Source organism: Sinocyclocheilus anshuiensis, unplaced genomic scaffold (genome assembly GCF_001515605.1).
Source record: "Sinocyclocheilus anshuiensis isolate Anshui unplaced genomic scaffold, SAMN03320099.WGS_v1.1 scaffold1327, whole genome shotgun sequence".
Classification (NCBI taxonomy): Eukaryota; Metazoa; Chordata; class Actinopteri; order Cypriniformes; family Cyprinidae; genus Sinocyclocheilus; species Sinocyclocheilus anshuiensis.
Genome location: NW_015537977.1, coordinates 42,421 through 60,913, shown reverse-complemented (window position 1 = coordinate 60,913; position 18,493 = coordinate 42,421). Strand labels below are relative to the sequence as shown.

The window sequence follows — 18,493 nt, the reverse complement described above, 5'->3', positions numbered from 1 at the left end:
TTGACTTTCAGTCGGAGTTAAATCTCTTTTTTGGCTCATTTTATCTGTAAAAGAAAATCTGCTTAATAATTATGTACACCTGAATATGACATTTTTCACTTCCAGCCTTCACGAATAATTATATATCAATTATAAATGATTAAATACAAGATTAATAGTAGTTATTAAGATTGATGTCGTTTGGAATTGGTAAAATGTGCTTAAAAACTTGCATAATAATTATGCATGAACTGTATTTTACCTCTTCTGCTGTCGAGGTAATGCAAGGAATGTTGTGATTGGTTGTCAATGCAGCCAATCAGAATTTAGCAGCCTCGTCTCTGATTGGCTGGAATTATTGCATATTGTAATGCAGGGTTGTGTTGAGCAAGCGAGCCGTTGGCATTTAGAGAGCATCTGGCATCAGGTGAGTAAGCTAGTGAAACGTTGCACTTGCAAAGAGAAGGTCTGCACAAATCCAAAAACTTATTTTAAATGCAAAATTGATTTTCGTGCACTCGAAATACTTTCTTCTTTACGAGACATTTTCTCCACAAAACTCAGTTCGCGCGTGTGCAAAACGTACTTTTGCTCGCTCAAAATATGATCTTTCGCATGCAGAATTGTGGCAGAGATGTAGTCCCATAGGAGCTCCGGTTGGATAATTCATGGTTTGCGGCATATTTTAGCCTAGATAGTGACAGAGGTGTGAGGAATCATTTTTACTAGTTGCTAAACGTGTTCAGGCTACTATTGTACTTAACAAATATCACGTTTTGTTTTCAGGTGAAAAAATAAATAATTTGCTATAGCCAAATCGTGTGACATCTGAAAACTATGGTTTCTACAGCTGTTGAGCACATTGACATCTGAAAACTGTGGTTCTACAGCTCATGGGGAAATAAAAATGACAACCACATTAAAAAACATCTTTATTATAGAAGAAGATACAAAATGAACATGAAATAGTAAATCAGTTAAATTGTTCATTAAACCCTATCAATGCCCAGTTTTCATACATGAAGCAAACATGTGCTTAAGTATACAAATGTAAATTAGACTGTAATGGGCCCACTTGTCTCTCTTTTTTTCTACTTGTTATGTGTGTATGGCTGTCATTGTTACTGCTTCTCTGTGCTTGCAACCACAAATGGCTATATATTTATATATATACTGTACAGTATTTGTGTGTATACATGATTGATTATTCATGTTTTGACATATACTGGATATATACTCTATGTACACAGTGTCAATATATGTGAGTGAGTCTTATGTTCAAAGTGTGCATAGCTATTTGCTTGCTTTGCTAATTCTAAGCATGCGTGTCAGTTTGTCTGAAAGTGACGTGTAAGCACTATTACGAGTCTCAAGCTACATTTATTGTTCTTCTGTATCTTGGTGGTGCAAGCAAGTGTGTTTCAATGTGGTGATTGTGTGTTTGCAGCCGGTGATTCCGAACATTCCAGCTTGACAGCCGACTCCATGCTGATAGGTGAGGTAGAGGATGGGAGGACACCTGAGCCCTTGTTCTCCAGTGAGGAAGAGGATGAAGGCAAAGATACCACAATGTATTTCTGAAGAGGATGTGAGCCACTGACAGCACCCGTGTTTCCAGACTCCAGTTTGACGAGTGGCTGTAAAGATGTGGGGGTGCTGGGGACTGTACTTGTGACAGGATATCCAGACTGGGAGGAGCTGAGAGTGATTACCTGAAAGAAGAGTTTGTCTACAGTTACAACAGACATATAGATCAAAAACTCACTGCCACAATGCTGTTATTTTGGGTGGTTTCAGAGCATTGCTTTGCCATTTAAGGTGTTCTGGGTTCTTGCTTAAAATGAGTTTAACTATAATGAAAAATACAAACTAAAAAAAAAAATAGTTTAAAGTATATAGTTAAAAATAGGCTTTCAATTTTTTCCCTTTAATTATTTAGGTAAAGTTTATTTACATTGTTTTCTTTTGATTTTTGAGGCAAAAAAAGTCCTGACCATTTCTTTATAAGATTTGCTCAAAAACAGGACTTTGAACCGGTTCAGTGAATGAAAACAAAAACGGTTTAAAACAAAAACTTTTATCAGGAACAAACAAAAACTAAATCAAGTTTAATCATTCTGAATAGAAACACTTATTTGAAAATTTCATTAACCAGTTAACGTTTTTTTAATCATTATTTTTTATAATTTTATTTTGTTAGTTTTATAATTTAATTTGGCAGTTTAATTTGTTCACACTCAGTAGATAATACCAATAATAAGACCATCTCTGAGATCATAGGCAAGTCATCTTTACCAGCCTCTGCCAAGACAAGCTTTATATCTTAAATAACAAAATATTTAATTTATTTTACATTCTAAATATTTAATATAAATATTAAATATTTAGAATAAGCCTTAAGCTAAAACATGTTAAAACATGTTTAGAAACATGAAGTTTAGTGACATGAAGCAAAAGCTCTCTATTTTGTTGAGCTTCTGTAGTAATGTGAGCCACCTAATTCTTACAACGTAAAGAAACTCCTGGGTGTGTATTGTATATAATTCATAAATTATATTGTATAGAATTTGTATAGAATTTACATGCATCCCTGATATCCCTAATATTTAAAGCTGCTATAAATATTGAAATATTGGTATTAAAATTGGTATTTGGGTATCAAAATGGCTTTTGAATGCACAATCACACACACTCTGTGTATAAGGATCGCACTCTATGTATATAGGGTGTGTATAGTACCGCACAATTTAGAAGATAAGGTATTTGTCAATTATGCTCTGGATCTGTTACGCACCTAATCCTCCGCCATGGTCGTGTCAGTCATTTCTCCTTACTCTCATCACAAGATAAGTGAAATATGCTGCGACTCTAAAGCTTATGCTGTATGGAGCACTTTCAGTTTGTAACTGTAGCATCTGTTGTCCAATTGAACTAAATAGTTTTTATTTCTAGAAAAAAGCCAAATGACAATGAGGGTGGTGGGCAAGAAATGTAATTCGTGCATGGCCGAACACTGTAACACTGACTACCGCAGCAAGCCTAATGCAAGTAAAATTCTGTTGTTTTTATGATGTTATGCATTAAATGTTAAAGCTTAATTACCATGTTTTATGTCATTTTTGAGTGAAAATGTGTGCAGGTCTGTATATACATTTTTATAAAGTATAGGCTGAATTTAAATTTTTTTATAAGTATTTTTTTCTAATGAAACTGTTATCAGAACCATCATATTTACGAAGGAACGCAAGAACAGAAATGTTAAATACTGATTCTGCTTGAAGTGAACCGATTCATAATTTTTTATTTATTTATTTATTTTTTGCTTTTTCAGCACTGCTAAAATACCATGACACAAACTCATTTAAAACTTACCTGCTGAGTGGATGCAGCTCCTGCACTTGTTGCCATGACTATATATTTGGTTGCTGGGGGTGAAGGCTGGGTGGGTGTTCCAGGGAGAGTGGACATGAGGGTAAGTGAACTGGGTACTTTAATAATGCTGGGTGTGCGTGAAACACTTGACGCTGACAATCCACTCTGAGACATTGACAGAGTTGGGCGTGGCTGCAAAGAGACAGAGTGAGAATTTAGGTTTGATTTGAACCATGTTACCAAGGCATTTTTTTAAAGAAGATAACTACTGGTTAGGATTCAGATCAACTTGACAAACGATTTATTTCAGATTTGCTCACCTGTGTGATAGTGAGTGTGGTTCTGTTAACAGTTTGGGCCTGAAAAGCAGCCTGTGCACGGGCCTTCACCACATGTGAACAGAGCATGGTGCCAAGATAACCATAATCTGCCTTGTATTGATCCACGACATCTGGGAGCGGTCTAGTTTTAGCAACCACACTTGCACAGTGTTTCTAAACACAGAACGAGAGAGAATCATGTTGTCAATAAATCATGCACATTACCAGCTAAGAACAAAAAAGTAGGAAAACCCTATTTAATATTTTCCTCATGAAATACAACTATATAATAATAATAATAATAATAATATTAATAATAATAATAATAATAATATTAATAATAATAATAATAATAATATTAATAATAATAATAATAATAATAATAATAATAATAATAATAAGCAGAGCTCTAGACCACAATTATTTGAAAATGTGAGTTAAAATTTGACGTGGCATTTGTGTGATTGCATGGATTGCAAAGCATCTACTTTGCTCCATGCAGAGCCACGGCACAGTGAAGCAAGAACCACATTTCACTGATCACACGAAGACAGCTCTTTGGGTGTAGAGCCTGGTTTATACTCGCTGCATCAGCACGAGCGCAAAGGTGCACGCAGCAAAAATGACTTGAATACTGAAGAAACGATCGCGGAGGATTTGGTTTTCAAGCGAAAGTAAAGTAAAAGACCGCTTCTAAGCCAGAGATTTTTTATTGGTTTTATTGGGGAAAAACATGCAAGCACTGTCATCGACAGCCAGTTTAGTTTTACTTTTGGTTTTCATTTTGAAAAGCCTGTTATCTTGGCTGTTTACCTCATGTTATGCTATGGAGGCTCTCTTTTTATTTATTTGATTTCTCGGTGTTTGCTAAACATTCTGTAATTTATCAGTTGATACATAATACAGAATGTGGTGTATGCCATGCCTTATCTTATTCATTTTTGTTAATAAACGTTATGTAAGCTAGTTTGCCATTGTAGCTTACGGTTTTATTATTGTGCTTTTTAATTAAGAATAACAATGAATCCATCTTTCAAGCATTTGTATTAAGCAAAGGGTGTATACATGTAAGCATTGTAAAATGTGAAACCAAGATCGTGAATTCGTGAAAATAATATATATATATTTATATTATTTTTCATTTAATGCAGTATTTCATGTTAAAATAAGAGTCAATGCCTTTAAAATCCAATTTTTGAAGCCTGATTAGTGCCATCTGGTGGGAGTAAAATAAGAAAAACATCTGCAATTCCATGGTTTAGCCCATAGATTCCTATATAGCTCTATATAAAAGGCCTATAAATTCTCTAATTGTTTTTAGACATAAATACTTATTTTTATTAAGTTGTGGGTTTAGATATATATTTAGACATTCTCAAAGACAACTTTTTGTAAAGGTTTAGATTTTTTTTGAAATGTTGATTTGAAGCGTCAGTTTTTTAACTATTATTACTACGGTCAAACCTGAACACAGAGAAAGCATTTTGTTACACAAAACATTAAAATTCTATAAAAATTTAACAAAAATGAAGAGGAATGTTTTATCAGACCTTAATTCTTCTGGGTCTGATCTGATTTCAGCTTTCTGACTCGTTTTGGCTATATGGGTATAGCCATATCAATTCATTTGAATGTGTATAATCGTGTATGTGTGTGTGTGTGCATGTGTGTGTGAGTGGATGTGTCTGTTTTTCACTCTTGATGTTTTAAAGTGTAACCCCTTCCTTGCTGTCCACTTTTTTACTGCATTATAGTTGAATTATTGCTTTTATTTTACATATTTGCTGTGTTACAGTCACACCAGTTCATATGTGTGTGTGTATAAGTGTATGTGTACGCGTGTATGTGAGTGGATGTGTCGGTTTTGCACTCTTGATGTTTTAGAGTTTCACCCTGTCATTGCTGTGTACTTTTTTTCTGCAGATTTGTAGATTATACAGACAAAAATTATCAGAATTTTTGTGTTTTTGTCGATTTCCAATTCATTTGGAATACTTCCACTCTACCGCCACTCTTCCACTCTTCCGCCTACTTCCACTCACTACTACGAATCTACATCCCCTTCAGAAGTCTGAGATCCGCTAGTGAGCGACGCCTCGTGGTACCATCACAGAGAGGCTCAAAATCACTTTCCAGAACATTCTCGTTCACCACTCCTGGCTGGTGGAACGATCTTCCCACCCCTATCCGGAATGCTGAATCCCTGACAATTTTCAAGCGACAGCTGAAAACCCATCTCTTTCGAAGCTACTTGACTTCATCATAAAAAAATAAAAATAAAAAAAAATTATCTCTCTTTATTTATTCCTTCTCTTTCTAGCTTGTACTTATTTGAACAATGTCTAAGAACTTAGTATTACAACCACTTCCTGTGTCTGTTTGCCTCTTTAAGAAGAATCGCTTTATGTATCCCCCAATTGTAAGTCGCTTTGGATAAAAGCGTCTGCTAAATGACTAAATGTAAATGTAAATTTCCAATGGTCGGTCATTTTTGACCGAAGACCACAAGTGTGACTATTTTTTTTATGACCACTTAGCCTGCTCGAATTATGCCCTCAATTTTTTTTTGTGTTCACATTCCAAATGCCATAAAAGTCACCAAGTTTCGTACCATTCCGATGAAGCTATGATTTTTCAAAATTCAAAACAGAAAATGTTTCGGTCAAAAGTGCCCAAAGAGCTCCAAATTGAAATGCTTTCAAATGTCATTAAACTTTTAATTCATATGATCATGGATTTTTTTTAAAAAATCTTCAAATGATTTTGACAGATGGTTTACGATGATTTAAAGCTTCATTAATAAATCGTTAACAAACATTATATAATGCTTAACGGAACATTAGTTAATGTTTACAAATATCATTAAACTTTCAATGCGTTTTAAAAATCTACAAATTATTTTTACAGAAATTATACAATATTTACAAGCTTATTTGTTAATGTACTTTTGAATGCTTACAAATGTCATTAAACTTCAGTTCACATTAGCTAATGCTCATTTTTACATTTACAAATGTGAAAATATAGCTTATGATTTTCTCAGTATTTAGATTTTTTTTTGCACCCTCAGATTCCAGATTTTCAAATAGTTGTATCTCGGCCAAAATTTTTTTTTTGACAAATTTCAAAAAATGGACCCTTATGACTGGTTTTGTGTTCCAGGGTCACATATTTGGTCTTTGTTTGTTGTGTTGACTGCTTAACAAATTATTAATAAGTGATTTAAGATGTGTAGATAGTAGATATTTGCACATCTTAAATCACTTATTAATAATTTGTTAATGTTTTTGCAGTACCCAATCTAAAGTTGAGACTATTCATCATTTGTAAATGTTTATAAACATGTACTAATTTTTTAATGTTTATTGGCACTGGACTTTTAGCTACTTTAACAATGTTTGTGTAAAGGGTGGTTAGTTAAGTTTAGCTAAATGCTTGGTAAAGACATATCACACATTGTAATTTGGGTGCAAAATGCTTTTATCACCTCAACACTTATATTAGTATACTATTGTGTATCATTAAAAAGAATATTCCTTGAGTCATACATCAACAGGAGGGGGGGAGGGGTGGGGACACATTTTCAAGAAAATACTTCATTTATTACAACTATGCAATACAAACAGATTGAATTGTGTTCCCTTATAGTAATCAAATTGACCCCTGTACACTTGTTGACCCCTTACGCAACCCATACCACCAAACCTGTCCCTAACCCTACCCCGTATCACATCTCAACAGTAGCAAAGGTGTTGTGCTTTAACAAAAGCTTTTAATCATTGTATAACATCTGTTAAAATCATTTGTAGATTTTCAAGATGTGCATGATCATATGAATTAGAAGTTTAATGATATTTGTAAGCATTTTAATTTACATGAAATGTTAATTATTAGGTAATGTTTAATACATTTATTAGTAAACATTAACAAGCACATTATTTCACATTTCTAGATATGTGAATATATATGAACTAATGATCCGTTAAGCATTACATAATGTTTGTTAATGATTTATTAATGAAAGTTATTATAAAGTGTTACCCAATTCGCATTATACTCAGCAAGTCAAGTTGTTTATTCAAGAACTGACTTTTTTATTTGTAATTTAGACAGGCACAAACTTATAGACTGCAAGAGAGGAGTCAGATATATTTTTGATCATTCATCTGTCTACTTACCTATGCACTTGTATAATAAAAAGTAGGATACGTCCAAAATAGTAATTTGGGATTATATATGGATAATAAAAACAACAGGGAAGTATCACAGAGTGTCCTTTGGGATACTGGAAAATCAGTGATGAAGAATTATATGATCAAGAATTAGAGGAAAAAGCTACATTTTTTAGTCAGATATATTATGAAAATGACTCAAAGGCTCTGAAGCTACTGACTTAGAGGTTAAGGAAACAACAGGCAGAGAGAACTATTTACGAAATTAGGAATCCCCAAACAAAAAAGTCTGCCATAAGCAAGAGGATATAATGAAAATTACTATAGAAATCTATACAAGGAACCGAATACAGCCAGCTCATATGGAATAGATACATTTTTAGAATCACTGCATTTACCCTCCATAAGTGCTAGAGAAAGAAGTAGGGAAAGCAATTTCTACATTAAAGGTTAATAAAGCACCGGGAACAGACTCGTATAAGGCATCCCGCCTGTGGTACATTCCGGTTTAGAGGCACTGCTCAGCGCACGTTAAGAGTTGATCAAAAAATAATTACATTAATTAATAGATTCTAAGCTTTTAAATTATACCTGTTTAGTGTTATTCCATTCAGGGGTTGCTTAGTAATTTGATTATGAATTTTTTCGTGCGGGAGGTGTCCCGTCAGCTTAAAGGGTTAATCTATCTATCTATCTTCATAGCAACACTCTAGCAACTATCCAAACCAACCTAGCAACCACCCCGGGTACCCTAGAAACCGCATAGCAACACCTTAGCAACTACCCCGGTTACCCTAGCAACCGCATAGCAACACCCTAGCAACTGCTCTGGGTACCCTAGAAACTGCATAGCAACACCTTAGCAACCGCCCCGGGTACCCTAGTAATCGTATAGCAACCACCCCGGGTACCCAAGCAACTGCATAGCAATGCCCTAGCAACCACCCTGGGTACCCTAGCAACCGCACGGCAACACCCTAGCAACCGTCCCGGGTACCCTAGCAACCACTCTAGTAACCACCCCAGGTACCCTAGCAACTACATAGCAACTACATAGCAACACCTTAGCAACCACGCGGGTATCCTAGCAGCTGCATATCTATCTATCTATTAGGGATGCACCGAATGTTCGGCAACCAAAATTATTTGACCGAAAATAGCAAAAAAAGCTCTTTCGAATAAGAGAAAAGACTGAATAAATTGTACCGAACAATGACGTGACGCTATCAAGCTAATGCAGCAAACATGACGGCAGTGTGGAAACATTTAAAGCTGTCCGAGAAAGACGCAAAAATCATTACAAGCACCGACAGAGAGAGACTGTTTAGTACTGCATCGCATGTCTTCGATGAGAAGAGGAAGGGGTGATTTTTGCTGGTTACTGTATGATGACTGAAATCACGAAATGGCCTTAACCCCTTAACTGTCACTCACATTTTTGAACATAGACATGAAAGTGCACGATCCAAACTTACATTTTTATAATTCAGGAACGAAAACATTTTGTAACATGATATTGATGTCGTTATGTTTTCTAATACACGCACGAATTGCATGTATTCTGACAGTGCTGCATGAACTCGCGACACTGTTAACCTGCTTGTTAACCAGGGTTTAAAGTCCAAAGTGCGAGGAAAATCTGTGCTGAAACAGTGTTACTCGTCAGTTGCTCAAGACATTTTTATGATTTTTTACAAGGCATGTGACAATGCGATACGTGACATAGTGTTCAAATTGGGATCTGTAATATTTTCTAATGTTTTAAAACAAGTCTCTTCTGCTCAGCTAGGCTGATACATACATGCCTGATTCAAGAAGGGGGTCTGATGGCCAAAAAAATATTATTTTACTAACTTATTAATTTTAAGTTAAATTGTGCTTTGTTGGTATAATATCTGCTAGAATGTAAAAAAAAAATGTTCAGTGTTAAATATTTTTAAATTGATGTTTTTTTTAATTTATTTTTTCTTTGAAAAGCAAGACAAAACAGTAAAAAGCATATTTTGGCTATTTAATTTATGCAATGGTGAAAAAAAATGGGCAAAATACATGGGGGAAAAAAATCTAAAAACCGTGTGTTTCATTTTGTTCAGTTTTGGCTTCGGCCAAGAATTTTCCCTAACCCCCCGTTTTTCCCTGCTCATTAGCTCATCTTCTCTCACACCGGGTTCTTGTTTATCTCGTTAACTTCTCCTTATAGCTCCTCGTGTTTTGCTGTCTTTTGTCAGACTGTTGTGGTTTATACCATTGTTCTGACTGCCATAGTCGTGATTGTTTACCTGTCCTGTCTTGTCTCGCTCAAGCTCCAGTGCTCGTAGCTGCAAGTTGTTTTCCTGCACCTCTCTGTGCGCTCAGGTACCCGTGGGCTCTTCTCAGCATCCGTCGTCCCTGGGTCTCTGCGGACTCTCCAGCGGATTATTCTGCCTCTCGCTCGGATTAGCGAGCTGCCTTGCCGGCCTTGTCTCCGCTGACCTGCCAGCCTTTGTCACCCACCCACCTGGGTGGTAGAAGATTCTACGTTCTCACGAACTGTCCGCTGAAGCGCTCTCTTCTGTTTCTAATTATTCTGTTCAATAAAGCCACTGTTGTACCCACATCTGAATCCAGCCTATTTCCTGACAGAACAGTCTGACCAACGATGGATTCAGCGGGATCAGATCCGTTTCGTTCCGCTCTCGTTCAACAGGGAGTGTTGCTGGGCCAGCATTCTAACCAACTCAACACCACAGCTCAGGAAGTGGATGCTCTTAATGTCCGAGTCGCTGAGCTCCTCACGCGGGTCGATGATCTTCAGCGGGAGGCTGTAAACCGGGGTCCCGTCCTCCACGCTGGTATTCCTCTTGAGCCCGAACCTCATGCCAACAATCCGCCGGTTTACGATGGCGATCCGAATGCTTGCCAAGCCTTTCTCTCCCAGTGCTCTCTGGTGTTTTCACTACAGCCTCGACGCTATGCCACTGAGGAGGCTAAAGTGGCATACATTCTCATACTTCTCTCGGGCCAGTTTTCTCGTCTGTCTCAGAGAAAGAGCTCTGTCACCGATTATGCTATACAGTTCCAGACTCTAGCTGCTGCTTGCGGCTGGAATGAGGGCACGCTACACGCTCGCTTCCTCAAGGGGCTGGATCATGCCATCGCCGACGAGTTAGCTGCTGTGGACCTTCCCCGGGAGCTGGATAATTTGATCAATCTCGCTCTCCGTGTGGAGGGCCGTCTCAACCGCCACCGTCAACACCGTCAATCAACTACTCCGTGGTGCCACCTGGAGTCCCTTTCTCCCGAGGCCGCGAGTTCTCAGTCAGCTGATGCTAAGCCCATGCAGCTTGGTCGTCTCTGGCTAACGCCGCAGTAGAAACAGGAGCGTCTAACCCAAGGATTATGTCTATACTGTGGCAAGGCTGGCCATTTCGTCCTTCAGTGCCCGTTAAAAGCCAAGGCCCACCAGTGAAACGGAGAGTCCTGGTGGGCGCTTTTCCTTGTTCCAACTCTCCAGCTACACGCACTTAGCTGTCCTTTCGACTCTCCTTCCAGGGGAATTCGCACATTTGTCATGCCCTTCTGGATTCGGGAGCTGAGGGGAATTTCCTGGATTCAGCCTAGGCTCACAAGTGGAACATCCCGACCATCCTCCTCGATGAGGCCATTATGGCATGGTCGCTAGCGGGCAATCCCCTTACCACCATTACTCACATCACACCTCGTGTAAGCCTTTTCCTTTCTGGTAACCATTGTGAGGAGATCGAACTATTAATTATTGACTCCCCTAAGGCTTCGTTAATTTTAGGACATCCGTGGTTGCTACAGCACAACCCGCATATTGACTGGGTCAATAACTCTATTTTAGCCTGGAGCCAGTCCTGTCATGTTTAATGTTTAGGTGCTGCCTTTCCTCCTGTCTCTGTGTCTTGTGTTTCGCAGGTGGATCCTCCTGACCTGACCGGCATCCCGGCGGAGTACTGCGACCTTTGTGTGGTTTTCAGTAAGTCCCGGGCCACCTCGCTTTTTCCGCATCATCCCTGCGACTGTGCCATAGATCTTCTCCCGGGTACTTCTCCGCCTAAGGGTCGTCTGTATTCCCTTTCCGGTCTTGAAAGAGAGGCCATGGACATGTATATATGTGAATCATTACAGGCTGGGCTCATTTGCCATTCCTCCTCTCCCGCCGGTGCGGGGTTTTTCTTCATTCAGAAGAAAGATGGCTCCCTAAGTCCTTGTATTGATTACAGAGGTTTGAATGACATTACGGTAAAAAACAGGTACCCCCTACCTTTAATGTCTTCTGCTTTTGAATTGTTGCAGGGAGCTCGGCTCTTCACCAAATTAGACCTCCGCAACACCACCATCTGGTGCGCATTCGGGAGGGGGATGAGTGGAAGACGGCATTCAGCACCCCCTCGGGGCGCTATGAGTATCTGGTTCTTCCATTTGGTCTTACCAATGCTCCGGCCATTTTCCAGGGTCTCGTCAATAGCGTTCTGGCTGACATGATTAATCAATTTGTCTTTGTGTATTTGGATGATATTCTTATTTTCTCCCCCTCTCTCCAATTACACACCCAGCATGTTAGACGGGTCCTCCAGCGTCTATTAGAGAAGCAGTTGTTTGTCAAGGCGGAGAAGTGCGAATTCCACGCCGAGTCTGTTACGTTCCTTAGCCACATAATCTCTTTCAGGGGGATCAAACCAGACCCTGCTAAAATAGAGGCTGTCGCTAAGTACTCAGGTAGCCTTTGATACCTTAAAGTACCGTTTTGTCTCTGCACCTGTTCTGTTGGTTCCAGATCCTGAGTCCCAGTTTATTGTCGTGGTTGACACATTGGACCTCTGGGTTGGAGCAGTTCTATCTCAGCGTTCCCTCTGCGACGGGAAGGTGCACCCGTGTGCATTCTTCTCTCGCCGTTCAGCGCACCCCTTCTTGGTCTGGACGGATCACAAGAATCTCGAGTATATCTATTCGGCCAAAAGGCTGAGCTCGCGCCAAGCCCGCTGGGTGCTCTTCTTTGGCCGGTTCAACTTCACCCTCTCGTACCGGCCGGGGTCCAAAAATGTCAAGCCCGACGCTCTCTCACGTCTGTTCGGGGCCCCAGACGGGGAACTTACGGCTGAAGCCATCCTCCCTAAATGGGTGGTGGTCGGGGCTCTCTCCTGGAGTATCGAGCGGCGAGTAGAGGAGGCCGGACGAGGGGTGCAAGTGCCAGGGGAGTGCCCGGCGGGCAGGTTGCTTGTGCCGGCTGCACTGCGCCCTGAAATCCTTCAGTGGGGTCATACGTCCAGGCTGGTCTGCCATCCAGGGATTCAGGGAATGTTGTTTGCCATCCATCAGCGTTTCTGGTGGCCCACACTGGCCGCGGATGTCAGACAGTTCGTGTTGGCCTGTCCCACTTGCGCCCAATGTAAGCCTGTGAATCGCCCGCCTGATGGTCTACTCCGTCCTATTCCCATTCCTTCCCGTCCATGGTCACACATCGCCCTTGATTTCGTCTCTGGGCTTCCCCCCTCAAAGGGTAACACCGTTATTCTCTCTGTGGTGGATCGCTTTTCCAAAGCGGTTCATTTCATTCCCCTGCCCAAATTGCCCTCCCCCAGGGAGACCGCCCAGCTGATGGTGGATCACGTCTTCCGTCTCCATGGTTTGCCGATTGACGTGGTTTCAGATAGGGGTCCTCAGTTTGCCTCCCGGTTTTGGAAAGAATTTTGTAGACAGATCGGGGCCTCTGCGAGTCTGTCTTCTGGTTTCCATCCTCAGACCAATGGGCAGTGTGAGCGGGCCAACCAGGATCTCGAAAGAATGCTCCGCTGTCTGACATCCAATAATCCGAGTTCCTGGTGCCAACAGCTCTCTTGGATTGAGTACGCTCGTAACTCCCTTCCGGTGGCGGCTTCAGGTATGTCCCCTTTTGAGTGTTCTGTGGGATATAAACCGCCTCTGTTTCCATCACAGGAACCCGATGCTGCGGTTCCGTCTGCCCTGGCTTTCGTTCAGCGTTGCCGTCGCACCTGGGAGAGATTCAGGGGGGTTTTGGTCCGAACCTCAGGACAAACCAAAGCAGCAGCCGATCGCCGCCGGTCCTCTCCCCCGACCTATGGGTGTGGCCAACGGATATGGCTTTCTACCAAGTATCTGCCTCTCCGGGCGCCTTCTCGTAAGCTGGCACCCAGATTCATTAGGCCATACCGTGTCACCAAGGTGGTTAATCCGTTGGCTGTCAGGCTCAAGCTCCCTCCCGCTCTTGGTCGGGTTCACCCTGTGTTTCATGCCTCTAGGGTTAAACCTGTGTTTTCTTCTCCCCTTAACCCTGCCGGCGATCGTCCCGCCCCCTCCCTCGTCTTGTGGATGGCTCCCCTACCTATACGGTTAGGAGATTACTCGACAAGCGGTGCCACGGCAGAGGGTTTCAGTATCTCATGGACTGGGAGGGCTATGGTCTAGAGGAGAGATGCTGGGTGCCGTCCCGGGACATTTTGGACCATTCGTTGATCGAGGACTTCCGTCGGCGACGAGGCAGGCCTCCTCCTGGGGCGCCTGGTGGCGCTCCTGGGAGGGGGGTACTGTCGGGTCTCGGGTCTGATTACCTGTATCTTTGCTGTCTCTGTGTTCGTGTGGTGTGTTGAGAGCTCGAGAGCATTTTCTCTGCTCTCGAGCAGCTGTAACGTCAACAAGGTCTTGTAAGCAATCCCTGTGTTCTGTGTTTGGATGTAAGACTAGCAAACCTCCTGATGGCTGATAGGAGCATAGCAGTGTCCGTTCATGTACTAGAAATCCCTACAGACTGAACCTAAGAGTCTTCAATTTCTCCAGACATCTGAGCTGCTGAGGACACAGTGGTTTACTTTCATTTTTCAAGGTAATGCAAAATCTACCTAAATACGTTCTACCTAAATCACTCCAGACTGCTTTGTGAATGTCATGTCGTTATAGTGCTTACCCTTTTAACCGTGTTTGTGTGCATACGTTATCGAAGTATTTTAATTGATCAGCGCCATGCTTGTGAGATTAGTTTGCACCGTGCTGTTCGTTCGGTAGCCCGATCACGCGTCTCGGTCCATTGAGCGGCGCCAATGACAGGTCAGCACGGCACGAGCTCTGTAACATTTTTTGTCCCACTTTCAGTGCATTTGGCTTCCCATATGTATGGCTGAACACCGGTTCTCTCGCTCTGTTATGTTGCTTCTACCGGCTGTTTATGTTGTAGATATGCAATGCAGAGAGATGTATACGCAAACACCCTCTTCTGGAGACCAGGCGGGAATATGCAGCTCATTTGCATTTAAAGTGATACACACCAAAACAGCTCTGTTTTCTAACATTTTCTAGCTGTTATAATAAATTATCTGTGGGGTATTTTGAGCTGAAACTTCACAGACACATTGGCTATGTTTACATGCACAATTTTTGTTTCAATCGGACTGAATTCAAATAAAATGATCGAGTTGATGTGCGCGTTTATACAGTATCTCACAGAAGTGAGTACACCCCTCACATTTTTGTAAATATTTTATTATATCTTTTCATGTGACAACACTGAAGAAATGCTGAATTCATTCCGATTGATGAATCTGAATGTAGTGTTTACATGAACGCTAAATAAAGTGATCGGGTTGATGTGCACCCGTTTATATGTCACAAGCTTCAAATCGGAATTGATTTTTTTTTACATGCGCACACTGCACAAATATAGAGTTTCTCACTGTTTGCACATAATAACCACTCTCCTACACAGTTTCTTTATTTGTTTTTAACAACAGAATTAATATATATCCATTTCTGGATTAATTTACAGAAAAACCGCTGTGCCATGCTGCTCATATTTATCACGCAGTAATAAAACATTAGTAACTTACTTTTAACAGCATCAGACGCGCGTGCGCTCACAACATCTCCCTGTTATTACTTGTGAATTCAGTTCACTGGAGACTCGCACTAAACGGATCATTTGAATCAGTGAGTTGTCGACTCGAGAACAACTGCAATCGGTTCATTCTAATTTGTGAATGAATCGTTTGGTGCGATTTGCGAACCGATTTTAAAAGGTTAATTGAAAAGAATCAGTTCGTTCTTGAATCAGACACCGCTTCTGCGTGTCGGAGCACGTGATATATTATAAGGAGTAACGATATGTTTTATGAAATGTAGTGAAGTAAAAAGTACGATCTTATGCTTTGGAATTTAGTGAAGTAAAAGTAAAAGTTACTCAAAATAAAACTACTCCAGTAAAGTACAGATACTTGAAAAATTTACTTAAGTACAGTAATGAAGTAAAACTACTCCGTTACTGTCCACCACTGCTAAAAAGCGAGCAATATTACATGTATTTGGGAAAAAAATGTATTCTACTGTCCGGGGTCAACCATCAGAACTTAAAGGGGATGTTATACAACCATAGACTGTATAAAAACATGGACGTAGTGTCCGTGACGTCACCCGTAGGTTCCTGAAGAGGTTTTTGAAGCCTAAAGTGGGCAGAGCCGGCCGTCGCCATCTTGGCAGCGGGTCACCGCGTGTCACTCCCGGATAATCGAAAATGTGCAATGCCACTCAAGTGGCCACGCCCTTAATTATGCAGAACTTTAAGGCTTAATATAATTTAAACGGATGACTTATAAAAAGATTCACCCCCCTTACAGTTGTCATGAAGAACAAAATTAGCTATATAAACCTAAATAATTTTCTGAACCAGGCAGTAAACATGTTTTTTTCTGCTGTAAAGTTGGGCATTTTAACATGGGGAGTCTATGGGATTGACTCCCTTTTGCAGCCAGCCTCTAGCGGCCAGTTGATGAATTACAGTTTAAGTCACTTCCTTGTTGGCATCATGAGAGAGAGCGGGAGGTTGCTGATTGTATACAACACACTATTCTTTTATTTTTTCACTTTTTAACATTTTTTTTCCTTTGGTAAAAAAAATGGGAGAGGAATGAAAAATGGGGGAGGGGGTTTGAACCAGTGTCACTTTTTTTTACCCCTGATCCTTCCATGCACAAGCTAGTTAACAGACTTTTGGTCCCTGCACTCTAGCCCATACAAAAGGGTCTGGCTGCAGCTTGGCGCTTGCACTCTCAGACGTGCATTCTCCGGCTTGCACTCTCAGACACTTGCGCTTCCGCTAGTGATGTCACTTGCAGTCTTTTTTATTTTTTATTTTGTTCTATTTATTGATTACTATTTGTTTGAATCTCTCAACATTTTACAACAGTAGCCAGGTGGTGAAGACAAGAAAAAAGAAACTAAATTACGAAGTCACTTGCAATTGCCACTTGCACTCTCCGCTACCTGCGACGTCACTTGCAATCGACAAAAATCGTGCGTGTTGCCAATGGAGACAAGACGCTGTGGTGGTGATTAAACGATTATTTATTTTATTTATTTATTTAGAAGTGACTTCGTAATTTAGTTTCTTTTTTCTTGTCTTCACCACCTGGCTACTGTTGTAAAATGTTGAGAGATTCAAACAAATAGTAATCAATAAATAGAACAAAATAAAAAATAAAAAAGACTGCAAGTGACATCACTAGCGGAAGCGCAAGTGTCTGAGAGTGCAAGCCGGAGAATGCACGTCTGAGAGTGCAAGCGCCAAGCTGCAGCCAGACCCTTCTCAGCCCATAACCCTAAGTTAGTTTTAGGGGCTAGAATGCAGGGGGTGCCAACACTGATCTAAATGTGCCATTGCGCCCCTGGCTGGGTTACACAAAAAAATACCCAACACTGGAAAAATAACCTAACACTATGACCCAACAGGCTCAACCCAGCAGCTGGGTTGAAAAAATAACCCAGTGTTTTTTAGAGTGTAAGTTCCAAATTTTTTAAGGTGGATATCAGCCTAAGAAAACTCTAGTGTTGTTACAAATAACAGTGCACTGTCTGTGTACAGACAAATATTTTGCTCTAAACCTCTAACCCTTACTTCTTTTATCCCCTGTTCTTCTTTAATTTACTATGGTATAGGCTCAATAAATAAGACTAAGAGGGCAGTCTTGGCAGCAGCTTCTTTCAAAATTATTACTCTGGATGAGGTGCCTGTTGATCCTTATTCTAGCATTTGGTGATGAATACTGTATATAGTTTTAATACATCTAATAAACTCGCGTACAAAACATGTCTGTTCTGAATCCATTAATTCTGAAATTATATCTTCCAGTCCTTTAGCTAGTATTGATGCATATAATTTAAATTTATAGTCCATGTTTAATATAGAAATTGGCCACAATGCACTACAATCTTTCTGTCTTTACCCTCTTTAAGAATAACCAAAATTATTGCCTCGCTCCATTTTCTTGGTGGTTCACCTCCTTGAAGCGTATAGTTAAAACATTCAGAAAATACGGGGACTAGTTGATCTTTAAATGGCTCGCACCTCCCGGGGTCAGACGTTGCTAAGAGCCTGTATGTCTGCTAAAGAGTTAGCGTTGACTACACGCAGTTCTTTGTTTACACAAAGGTCTGTGACATGTGTGCTGTTATCAGATTGAACCGGAAGAGCCTGCTCGCACCTCCCGGGGTCAGACGTTGCTAAGAGACCGATGCAAGCTTACAACACGCGCAAATGGAGCAGAACTTGCGCTACTGTAAATATGGATGGGAAACTTAAACGCAGTCAGTTATAACGTGTTGCATACAACTTCATTCACAAATCAAAGCAGCACATTCACTTCA

The 18,493-nt window shown here is 40.5% G+C and overlaps 1 protein-coding gene across 1 annotated transcript in view; it reads right to left on the bottom strand.

Annotated features, from left to right (window-relative positions):
* Positions 1-1,064: 1,064 nt before the first annotated feature.
* LOC107672331 (transcription initiation factor TFIID subunit 6-like) overlaps positions 1,065-18,493 on the bottom strand; it is a gene marked incomplete at its 5' end in the record, with an annotated part of 33,083 nt that continues 15,654 nt past the window's right edge. Inside the window, 3 exons of the mRNA XM_016465481.1 lie at positions 1,065-1,691; positions 3,352-3,543; positions 3,672-3,845. Of these exons, the coding sequence (XP_016320967.1) occupies positions 1,401-1,691; positions 3,352-3,543; positions 3,672-3,845 (657 nt within the window). The remainder of the gene's footprint in view (positions 1,692-3,351; positions 3,544-3,671; positions 3,846-18,493) is intronic.